The 12,285-nt window shown below is 49.4% G+C and overlaps 1 protein-coding gene across 4 annotated transcripts in view; it reads left to right on the top strand.

The window, feature by feature from the left end:
- The window catches only part of LOC119460625 (SR-related and CTD-associated factor 8-like), a 72,419-nt gene that overhangs the window by 10,970 nt on the left and 49,164 nt on the right, over positions 1-12,285 (top strand). For all 4 annotated transcript variants that reach the window (XM_049673081.1, XM_049673085.1, XM_049673083.1 and 1 more), the window contains 3 exons: positions 1,416-1,598; positions 2,015-2,157; positions 10,587-10,980. In XM_049673081.1, coding sequence (XP_049529038.1) covers positions 1,416-1,598; positions 2,015-2,157; positions 10,587-10,980 — 720 coding nt within the window. The remainder of the gene's footprint in view (positions 1-1,415; positions 1,599-2,014; positions 2,158-10,586; positions 10,981-12,285) is intronic.

Consider the following 12,285-nt stretch of genomic DNA (forward strand, 5'->3'; position numbering starts at 1 on the left):
CTGCGAGAAACACAACCGCACATAGCTATCTGGCATGAGGCACCTGTGGAGGTATCATGAACTCAACCATAAGTTGAGGGATAGCCTCTGAGTTTGTCGCATCGTAAGGGCCAAAATCGGAAGTTGTGGCATCTATGGGAACATCCAAAATTAAATTTGATCTATGTGCCACAGTGACGTTCAGTAGGCAGAGCGTTGTGGCCACGCCCTGCTTCGCCTTAGCCTTCATTGTGCAAGGCAATGGAAAACGAGCGGGGGCACCAAAAAGGGGATCATAGGCGATCTGTGCTTGCCAATAACTCTTCTGCTGAACGCATTGAAGTACTTTTTGCTGCAAAGTATTTCTGAAATAGTCTACTTTAACTTTAAATGCACTGGACTTCAATAAAATGTGGTTTGGGGCCCCTTTAAGAGGAAACTACAAATAAACTCAGTAGTTGAGTATTCCGCCTGCATTTTCTCTTGAGGTGGCTGTGGCCAACCTTGAATCCTGCCTCATAATGCTGTGCCATTGGTTTCAGCACTGAGAGCTGGTGCCTGAATTCTGGTGGTTGGGAGACTTGAAAGGCTGTATGGCAAAAACAGAAATGGGGGCCCGAGAGAACCTCTGTAATATAAGACTCGGACATACTGTAATTACTCAGTCCCGACATGCCTGCAAATGCAACGCGCACCTGATTTTCAGGGCCAGAAAAAGAGAAAAATCGAACACTCTTGATTGTACTGTTTGCAACATCCTTGTTGTCAGAAAAGCGTAAAATGCAACTTGCGTAATTTGCACACACATCCTATGACTTGCACTCAAATAATATCTTTCTGCAGGGAAAAGTCGTGCAGAAGTGTAGCAAAGATTATCATGCCAGCCTGTGTGCCTTGTAGGGGTGACATTTGTTGAAACCACTACAAATAAATTAAGCAATGCATGATGTGCATGCATTCAGGGCTACATACCAATTGGTTTTGTAAGCTGTCCAGGTAATTCAGATCCAATTTGATGCTGTGCCTGTTATGGCCATTCTACCATGGCTGCTTCTGCACTTTGTCATGGCAAAGAGACACACATAGAAGGATGTGCACAAGTAAGAACTTGGAGCATATTATCGCTTCACTTGTTTGGATGCTTACCTGGTGTGACTGCATGTGCTCCTAGTTAACAAAGCTACTTTGATTGTCAAAGTGTGAGGGAACTTGACCATGGCACAGAACAACAGAGCCTGTGTTTTAAATTGTTCACACATGCTGCTGTATTTAGCATTATGCAACAGTCTGACATTTTATCTTTCCTTCTGTCCCTCCTAACAGGTTGAACAGTGTGTAAGAAATCTCAGATACTTTCCCCTTGTCTTTAGGGGCGCTTGTTTGCTCTACATATCGTGTTTTACAGTTTGCTTGTTGGTGGTGTGCCCTCTCTGCAGGAGAATTTGAACTTGGCCATGGCAGCTGAGGCAGAAAACGCAGCGCCTCCTGATCCAGAACTTTTAGTAAAGCTTCAGAGCCTTGCATCTCAGCTGCTGACCAACAGGCCTGGGAGTTCGTCAGCTGCTGAAGACAAGCCACCAAGTCACCAGCCAGCAGCCCCTACTGTGAAGTTCAACAAGGCAAGTTGCTGGCCAGCTTGACGCGTATCAGCGTCTTGTGCCTCGTGCTGCAGCGATTCACACAATGCTTCGCTTTATGTAGATGTCAACAACGGTTGAGTGTCAGATTGTTTAGTTAATTCGGATCGTACGTTTTCCTGGTTAGTGTATTTTTTCTCGACTTTTTTTTGCAAAACGTATGAATGAAATTCTACTGTATTGCCACGTTCTAGAGTGTTCGTTGCAGCTTTGCAGTTTAAATTTCAAGAAAAGCAAAGGTCACGAAAGTGTGCACTGCACCAAGTGGCCCCATGCAGCTATGCCACTTTGTTTCAAATAATCCTGTCTAATATGGGCACTTGGAACAAGAAAAGACTTTGGATAAAGCGGTTGAATTATAACGGGTGTTTATTGTATTCACGTTTTCCCACTTGCAGAAACTGCTAGACTTTGACTATGGGGATGAAGAAGAGGAGGAAGAAGAAGAATCTTTTGAAGAAACTAAGCCTGCTGATTTCGTTGAGCCACCTTTGGAAGACTCTGGTGGCCAGTCATCTGAGCCCAACGCCATTGCACTAAGGTCAGTGCTAGGACAGAGCATTTAGTTGCCTGCATGATACAGATATGCGCTAATTGTGAAATCCTTTTAAGTTTACATGTTTTGTGACAGTATCGGCAAAAAACGACGTTCTACATCCCCCATCATGGTCGGGGGTTGTGGTGCAGGTTAATACTCCCAAGCCTAGGTCTAGTACGGTCAGTGTTCAATTTTTCAGGCTGCCTAGAGAGTGCAAAAAGTTAGGCAGTCAAAAAAAAAAAAAATGAATGCATGCAGCCCTTAACGGCTCAAATCGCCACAACCACATACAAAATAGGTTTAAAGGCTTGCCTGTATAATTGTGTCCGTGCTTGTACTGTGACAAGTGATGGCGGGTGTGTGCGTGTGTGCAGGTGAAACCACTTATGACGATAATATTGGTGTTAACAATATATCAGATAAGCAGCCAATGTACCGTCAACTTTTGTACAGTATAGACCACTTATAACGTAACCGCTTATAGTGCGGTCTTTTCAGACTCCCGTTAATTTTCCCATAGCACTCCATGTAAACACGTATTGCTTATAGTGCAGTTGCGGGAAACGAAATACCTGTTACAGTGCAGCTGCCTGGGAGTATGGAAGTAAGCGGAGACGGCGAACGCTCCCCTCAAACGGGCGCCCCAAGGAGTGCTCAAGGAAGAGAGAGAGACGAAGTGGAGGAGAAGGGCGCGTGGTGCGAACGAACAGCCAGTGAGGCTGAAACCAGAATCTTGAGTGCGAGTCGTGAAATATCATGGCGCGCATAGCGAGCCACGAAACTGCCAACGCCATCCAACGCTCGCTTCACGATAACGGCAGTAAACGAAACTTCAGGGAGAGGGCGGCGCCGGCACAGCACGGCGAAGGGCGCACGCGGAGACCGTGGAATGTGAGGGAGGAGGGCGGCGGGGAAGCGGATTTCGCCTCGGCAACACCACCGCTTCAGTGGCTCCCCTCGCCCTCCCTCGTAGCTCCCTCACTTTCGACTTTCACCAGCACCCGCCGCCGTGCAGGCGCCGCTGCTCCAGCCAGCCCGGCGCCAGCTCCCCGAAGTTTCGTTTTCTGCCGCTATCGGGAAGCGGGCGTTTGCCGGCGTGGGCAGTTTCGTTGGCCGGCCTGGGACAGCGCCGCTGCTTCCCTCTGCGCTTTACCTCTGCGCCGTAGCCGCAGCGTGCAAGGTCAAAACGTGACTAGAAAGTAGAGGAAGCATAAAGGAGAAAGAAGGGTTCACTTCCATTTTCTACGCGTGGCTACGGTAGAGTGGCTGAGACGTCGGCACGTACACGCATGTTCTGGCGCAACGCAGAATCGTCGGCGACCTTGCCATTTGAGAGAGGGTGAAATTTCCGCCGCGTTTTTTTTTTTTTTTTTTTTTTTTTTTTTTTTTTTTGTTCGCGCGCGACATTGAGGGGGGTCTCCTAAGCTCTTACTCTATGGCGGTGCCGGAGCAATGCTGGTCGGAGGCGCCGCCGCGTGATTTGGTTTGAATTAACGAGATTCGACTGTAAATTGAATGCAAACGTTGTAGCCGCATTCCTCGACTGTCGCATACGCATGGCGGCTCGGTGCACATGTTTTGCATATGTGCGGGCCTTGAAAATTGTTGCTTTGGTTATAGTGCGGATATTCGCGACTCTGGCGACTTACGTTATAAGCGGTCTACACTGTATTTGTTACTATGGTAAAATAAACCACTTACTGCAATGCTCCCATGTAGTATTATTGGTTATAACAATTAAATATGGCTATTGGGTGTGTATGCCAAAAGGAAAAAGAACACAAAGTCCTCTTGGGTGGGGCGGGGAAACGTGAGCTGCTTTGTCACACCTGCATTTGTGCTGCTGCCCTTCCCTCCCCCCCTTCCGCACACCAAGCCTTTGTCACATTGACTCAACACCCCCAGCCGCTTTGACAAAGCCAGCAGCCTTTGTGCCGCGCACATCTTATCAGCTGCGCCCCTCTCCTGTGTCCCTTCCACCCCTCCAACATTGCGGAAAGGGTGGAAGGGAGATACATGAGGGGTGGGCACAAAGGCAGGTGGGGCCAAGCAGCTGTTCTTTTTTTTTTTTTTTCTTTTTAATTTCTCATTCCTCTTTGTTTTAGCACAGACACCCAGTACTCAGATGTACAGTAAAACCTCGATAAGTCGAAGGCTGCCAGACCACGAAATTCTTCAAATTAAGAGGATTTTCGAATTAGGCGAAATGAAGAAGAAAAAAGAAAACAAGGAAGAATTTGCCGCAAAAATAAATCGCCTTATTTCCATGTTCGAGAAAGATTACTTGAAGTAAGCACTAATGCGGAATTCCTTGGCACGGTAGTTCGCCGCCCCAAGTGCCATGTTCCCCAGCTGGCTCACAACACGTAGCATATAAAAATCACCACCGCTGCACTCAACAAAGCTGCGGATGATGGTCACGGAATTGATAGCTGCTGCTGAAGTGGGCGCGCTGGTGCTCGACACCAAAAATTGGGACTTGATGGATATTCCGGACTTCATAAATGCACCGTCAGGGAGACCCATAGAGCTAATGCATTTTCCCGACATCTTGGGGCGAATTCAGGCCCTAAAGTACGATATTCAGAACTAAATCACTCGTTCCAAGCCGCGGTATTCGACCTTAGAGGCCACCATGTCGAATTTTCCACTGGCTTGGCTTTCAGTGGCCTGCTTTATAGCCTCCAAGACTGGGAGGCGGATGCTATCAGAGAGCGGTGCGGGATCCTCCAGTCTCGGAGGCCATGCCCGCTCTTCCTTGGCTAACAAAACACTCCAAGGGATGTCACTTTTTTTTTTTTTCCGGTCAGCACTATCTTCATAGTCACTTGTAATGCGGTATCTGTACTTTTTTTTTTTTTTTTCGAAAGTTTCGGTTGCTATTTTGCACATGTGTCTCGGAGACGTCGCATCTAGGTGGGTGTTTGTGTGGCTTCGCATTTGTGTGATAAGTGCCACATGCTACTGGCAAGAGCCAACTGGCGCGAAGCTCGGTTCTTCTATCTCCATGGCGAACTCCGTTGGCGGAGATCGCCAGCGCGGTGACGCTGTTGTCGACTTTATACGGACACGACCTCACGCTTGCGCAAATCCAAGCGAGTCTGATCGCCTCCAAGTGTAGTATGAAGCAGGGCTTCATACTACACATACTGCGGCGGCTGCTTACGGAGTTGCACTGTATCTTGAAAGTGATCTGCGATGCGGACGAAGTGTGTGCCCGTGGGGCCCTCATCTTCAAAGCGATCTGCGATGGGGACAAAGTGCATGTGCCGCGTGCCAGTACAGTTGCCGACCGTTTATTCGGCAGCTGAAAATTCGGACATGCTCGTTTATTCAGACACCCTCACGGCACCACCACTCGTCCCATTAAAGTAATGTATAACCACGACCGATAGTTCGGACGCCCTACAGCGTGCCGTTCGATTTTTCGGACTCCAGCGGCCTGGTCAGATGCTACGTTGAATGCCACGATACGGTCGTGACAAGCTGGCAGCGATGTTTACATTTTGCTAGGTTGTCAGCACTGAAAGGGCGCGCTTGCTTTGGTTGGATTGCTGGTGTCTAAAGCCATGCAGCACCTACAAGTTACAGTTGCCGATCTCGAAGGCTATACTTTTGTTGGCTGCTAGAATTGGTTGCTGTGTTTCGGATTTAGCCAGTCCAGTATCCATTGACTGTATACCGCGGCGAAACAGCAGGCCAAGCCAGTGTGCTTGGAAGTCTGTGCTCGGCCTTGTCAACAGCTACCTTTCAAGTCTCACTCTTTTGCTTTGTGTGCTAGGCCTAATTTGCTTGTTCGATCTCGTCCAGTCGTCGTGTAGTGCGAAATGGCTCCGACGCCACCCGTGCCATCTGCGCCGACGAGACGCGGCAATTACAAGACTGTGACGATGGCGAAGAAAGCAGCCATTATTCGTCGGGTGGAAAGCGGCTGACCTCAATGCGAAGTTGCTCAGGAGTTCTCCATTTCAAAGCAAACCGTCTCTGACTACTTTAACCACAATCCGCAACTGCTTTCGCCATGCAGGATTTGCCCTTGATGATGAGGACAGTGCCACAGGCCACGACCCCACTTCAGACCCCTTAGCTCAGCTGTCATTGCAGCCATAATGTCCTCTCTTGTCTGAAATGGCGCTCCTTTCAATGGCCTCTTGATGTTGGGAAACAGCCAGAAGTCGCAGGAGGCCATATGAGGAGAGTAAGAAGCCTGTTGAACTACAGGAGTCTGTTTTTTTTTTTTTTGCCAAAAAAAGTCTGAATCAACTGCGAGGAATGTGCAGGAGCATTGTCGTGATTGATGCGCCAATTTTCTGTAGACCACAACTCCGGTCTCTTGCAGGACAACCCTGCAGTACCGTATTTTCCGGTCTATAAGTCGCACCTTTGAATAAGATGCACTCCCCTCAAAACAGCAGTTTTTCCGGAAGAAAGCATATATAAGTCGCACCAGTGTATAAAACGCAACTGTTCCTTGGGTAAGCGATTTAAAAAAAAGTGACGTTTCACTCCGTGAACTGCGGGTCCCACGCAAGCGTATGGGTGCCATATATTTCCACTCCAGGCACATTTCTGTAGTCGTGGCTGCCGCGATGTACCGTATAAATTTGTGCAAGGGCGTTCACATCGTTCCCGCACGCCATATGCTGTATGTGCGAGTGAAAGCGTGCGACGCTGAGCGCACAAGAGAGGAAAGCAGTGCGGAAGGAGGGGGGGGGGGGGAGCTTGTACTCTGGTAGCAATGCGCAGGTTGCACAGCGGCGCGCGCCGTATTTTGACAGCGATCTGCAGAAGTGACGACTTTGGGGTCGGTCGACCTGTCGCCGCTTGCGTTACTGCTCCATCCTTATCGCACGGCGCTCGGGAACTCGATAAGAGAAGAACCCAGCACCTCGATAGTGTGCACAGAACCTGTAGCAATTAAGTCAACCAGCACGCTTCGCGTGGCTATAACAGATTCCTGTTTTGACGGCAGTTTCCCTGAAAAAAAAAAAAACGCACATACAGTAAAACCTCGATAATTCGAAGGTCGCCGGACCGCGAAAATTCTTCGAATTAAGCGGATTTTCGAATTAACCGAAATGAATAATAAAAAAAAGAAAACAAGCAAGAACTTGCAGCAAAAAGAAATCACCTTTATTTTCCATGTCCGAGAAAAATTACTCAATGTAATTACCGATGCGGGATTACTTGGCGCGCTGGTTCGCCGCCCCTAGTGCCATGCTCTCCAGCTGGCTCAAAAAACGTAGCATACAAATATCACCCGCACTGCACTCAACAAAGTTGCGGACGATGTTCACGGAATCGATAACTGCCGCGAAAGCGGGCGTGGTGGTGCTTGACTCCAAAAATTTGGACTTGCTGGATATTCCGGACTTCAAAAATGCACCGTCACCCTTCCCATTGAGTTCATGCATTTTCGCACCCAATTTTTCGGACGAATTGAGACCCCAAAGTTTGATTTTGCGGACTAAATCGCTCTTTCCGAGCCGCGCTACCCAATCTTGGAGGCCGCCATGTTGGATTTTGCACTGGCTTGGATTCCAGTGGCTCGCTGTGTAGCCTCCAAGATTGGAACGCGCGCTATCAATAGGAGAGAGCTAGCGCAATCCTCCAGTCTCGGAGGCCATGCCCGCTCTTCCTTGGCTGACAAAACGCTCCAGAGTACTGCTCTTTTTCTTTTTTCTTAGTAATGCGCTCAGCACTATCGTTGTAACCATTTATTGTGGGATGTTTTTTTATTGCGACACCAATTATATGGACACTTCAAGCGGATTTTCGCCGTCGGCATCGCCGCCCTGGGGTTCCATACAAAGTCCAAGGGCGATAAAATCAGCGCCGCGCGCCCGCCCTATGTGCTCTTCTAACTGCGCACTTAGTGCCGGAGCGGTTTCTTGCGCGCACCGTATCTTGAAAGCGATCTCCAGACGGCTCTGACCCTTTGTATGCGATGTGCTCTCGCCGCTCAGTTTCCGTTGAAGCGATAGACCGCACGAAACTTCGCGGCCGCGCTCGTTCGTGCGCGCTGACACCACACTTGTTAATTCAGTGAGTTTTTTTTTTTTCTCAAGTTTCGGTTGCTATTTTGAACGTGGCGTGTACACTGAGCAGGTGTCTCGGAGACCCACGTCTCAGTGATCGGCGCTACTTCCTGTACCTTCGCGAGAGCTTAGCGGTGCGAAGCTCGTTTCTTGGATCTTCGTGGCGAACTCCGTTGGCGGAGATCGCCAACGTGGTGACGTTCGTGTCGACTGTACACGGAGACGACGTCATTGCTGTGCAAATCCAAGCAGGTCGATCCCCTCCAAGCGTAGTATGAGGCAGGGCATTATTAGAGATTTTTTTAAGCCGCACTAATAACTTTTTTCTTTTCGGCCGAACGAGTTTTCCGGACTATTTTTCAGTCCCCTCGAGCTCGGAAAATCGGTTGGCGACTGTACGGAGCGCCCTCACCTAACCGCCGCACGTTGCTACTAGCCGGAAACTTCGAATTATCCGAATAGAGCCGCGCGGGCCATTCAAATTATCCGGTAGAATTTGCATTGAAAATGACGGGACCGCTCAAATTCTTCGAATTAACCGAAATTTTGAATTAACCGAGTTCGAATTATCGAGGTTTTACTGTAGGTAAGTCGCACGATTCTATAAGACACACCGACGAAAAATTCAGAAAGATACGTGTCTTATACACCGAAAAATACAATACTCTTTGGTGATTGTTTGACCCTGCGATGCGTACTCGTGGTGTACCACACTGCGGGAGTCAAAGAAAGCAGTCAGCATCACTTTGACGTTGCTGCACACTTGGCGGGCCGGGCCTTCTTTGCTGCTAGTGACGTGAAATGCTTCCACTGTGATGACTGGGATTTGGTTTCCGGGTCGTACCCGTACACCCAAGGCTCGTCACCAGTGATTATGGTGTTCATGAAGTCACCCGGGGTCACTGTTTATGGAATCCAGCATGTCCTGTGAAACTTAACACGAACTTGCTTTTGCTCCACTGTGAGCAGCTTCAGCACGAAATTCGCCGCAACTCTATTCATGGCCAAATCTTCGGTCATAATGGAATGTGCAAAAAACGTGTTGATGCCCACCTCTTCCGCAATTTCTCGGATAGTCACACAACGGTCCCGCATCACCACAGCATTCACTTCGGCAATGACCTGGTCATTTCGGCATGTTGATGGCAGACTGAAGCGTGGCTCGCTCTCCATCGATGTGCAGCCATCTTTAAACCGGTTGTACCACTCCTTAATCTGTGTGCTGCTCATAGCATCGTCACCGAAAGCCGTCTGAATCTTCCAAATGGTTTCCACTTGGCTGTCGCCCAGTTTCAGGCAAAATCTGATGCAGTAGCGCTGCTCCAGTCGCTCCGTTATTTTCCTTGCAATAAATAAACCAACGAGAGCACTGCACACTACCTCACTCAAACGCTGCGTCCCAGCGACTTACGCGATCGGCAGGCGGGAAAAAATTTGCACATGCACACGAAGGTTCAAGGTCAGCTGATTCAAGAGCGCTTGTTTCATATTCATTAGGTGTTCGCAAAAAAAAATAATAATAAGGTCGGATACTTTTCTAACAGACCTCATATAAAGTTGTAAATATTCAATTACTAAATAAACAAGCATGGTGTCACGCGCACATAGGTAAATGGGAACACATCTCGCTCGATGACAGCGGAAACTCGTGAAAACGCTGGAGTGGGAAAGCGTGCCAGCGGTAGTGAGCAAATTGACTTTTTCCCTGGCTCTCGCTTCAACGCGAACTAAACATCGAAAGCACAGCGCATACGAAGCTACAGTCGCCGACCGTTTATTCGGACTCGACGGGAACCGCCGAAAAGTCCAAATAATCGAGTCCGAAAAAAAGGATTCAGCAGAACAAAGTGCCTTTATAGTCCCAGTGGACAGAAAAAATTGTCAATGCCCGACTGTACAGATGCACGCTTACGCGCGATCAGGTCAGCCTGTATATCCAACTGGCTATGTATATCCGACTGGCAGGTCTGGCTATCGCTATAGGCAGAGAAGAGCGTTTTTCAAGGCCTGCACCAAGTCCGCACTCAATGGCTGTGGTGTGGGCGGTGTGTTGTCATCAGTCGCTGTCCACTTGCGGTGGCTCCAGAACCTGACGGACGATCTCCTCATCATCCCACTCGGCACAGGGCAGGACGGCACTGTCCAAGTTAGCAAACTGTTCAAACGTAACAGCGGGGATATCGACCCCACTGGCACGGAGGTGTTTATGGTTTGTTATGAAGGGCAATTTTTGGCACACAGTTATGCCCTGGTGTATGTCATAGCTTTTAGTCAACTGTTATTTCGTCTGCTTTGTCATCATTGTGTTGTATTCAGTGTACATGTTTTGAGACGATCATCTACTAATTCACTCAACTGTCGACTCTGCTGAACTTTCTGTTTTTGGGATTGCAGCATGGCACAGAATCTGCTCAACAACCCTGAACTGCTGAAGCAGCTGCAGCAGATGCAGCAGACGTTGCAGCAGCAGTCATCCGAGGCGCTGAGGGCACAGGAGGCTGCCTCATCCACACCAACGGCTTCGGCTTCAGCCCCGGCTGGTAGTGGTGCTGCTGCTCCTGCGCACTCCCTGCCTTCTGGCCCCTTTACTAACCCTGATGGGAGCAGCAGCCAGCAGCTATCACCTGACTTGCCGCCGCTGCCCCAAACACCCCAGCCACAGACGCCCAACGGCAGCCACGCTGCTTTACAGCAGACCACCCAGCTGGCCAATGCACCCGCCCTTGTCACGCCTGGTTATGCCGGCACACCAGGGGCCCCTGTGCTTCCCCAGGTTTTCCAGGACACTGTGAGTGAAGTGAACCAAGCTTTGCTTTCTGTTGGGTGGTAGGGCTCTCGGACCTCTCAGTATTGCTAGGCATTGGGCTGCATCGTGTTTGTGTCTCTAGAGATGTCTTGAATAAAGGGCGACGCAATCTCCCACACGAAAGGAGCAAAGCGGGAAGGCAGCGCGGGAGGGAGAGGGGGGGGGGGGGGGCGGCTTCTAATCTGCCAACAAATGCGTTCTTGTACTTTGTGCATATCTTGAAAGCGATCTGCACACGGCTCTGACCTTTGTACGCGCTGTGCTTACGCTGCTCAGTTCGTTCGCTGCGGTGGCCGTGCTTCCTCACGCCTGCGTGGGGAAAAGCACAAAAGGAAAAGCAACAAAAGCGCCACTGCTTCAAACTCAATCTTCGCATCTTCACGCCCAGTCGCGGGCTCCGCGCTGTCCGGCGCCGCGTCCACGCCTCCGTACCAAAAGGGAAAGGGAGAAAGCGCGTGACTGCGCGCTGTTCTCTTTCGCGGCCGTCGGTAGGGCGGCGTTTATTCGTATCAACCGACACTGGTCGAAAATCGATTCGTAACAAGCGTTCTCTAGCACGTTGCAAAGTAATGGGGCTCGGCCGGGACCACTGAAAAATTCTTATTATCCGGAAATTCGTATTAGCCGTGATCGTATCATTGAGATTCCACTGTACTGTGCCCAGGAAGTTTCTGGCATTGTCATTGACAATGAATACTAGAATATCTTGAAGCAGTCCCCATTCCTTTGCCAAGTCAAGGAGAATGCGCTTTAAGTTGTCAGATGTTTGGCCTTCTGGCATGTGCCGGCATGCAAGGTGATAATTGTGAAGCTGGAACTCATCACCGAGGTGGCATGTAAATGAGACATAGCTATCCCTCGGTCTCGACGTCCACCCGTTGGTTGTCACCGATTAGCATGGGGTTCCGTGGTTAAACTGATTGCACACTCACTTTTGATCCGTTCTTTTCCTTTGGCGTGAAGTTCTGCCATGTCACTCTGAGGAAAACTTAGTCTTTGATGGTACCGTGTACGAGCACTGCGGTGTGCATAAAATACAAAAAGCCTGGCTCCTCAACAATAGAATGCGAGTGCAAGCGAGTGGCCAGGAAATGCGCAACCTTCGTTAGCATTTTTGCACGCTGACTGTCAACTTTCAACATTGGCTTGAAGTAGCTACAGCTAACAGCACTTCCGTCCGCCTTGTTGGTGCCTGTCGTCTTTCTCGGGCCTGCAGGCTTTCTTTAGCTTTCAGCAGCACGAAGCTTCTTAAACTGCTTGAATCAGGGTTACGCCTTAAGTGATTGA

This window comes from Dermacentor silvarum, chromosome 8 (genome assembly GCF_013339745.2).
Source record: "Dermacentor silvarum isolate Dsil-2018 chromosome 8, BIME_Dsil_1.4, whole genome shotgun sequence".
Taxonomy (NCBI): domain Eukaryota; kingdom Metazoa; phylum Arthropoda; class Arachnida; order Ixodida; family Ixodidae; genus Dermacentor; species Dermacentor silvarum.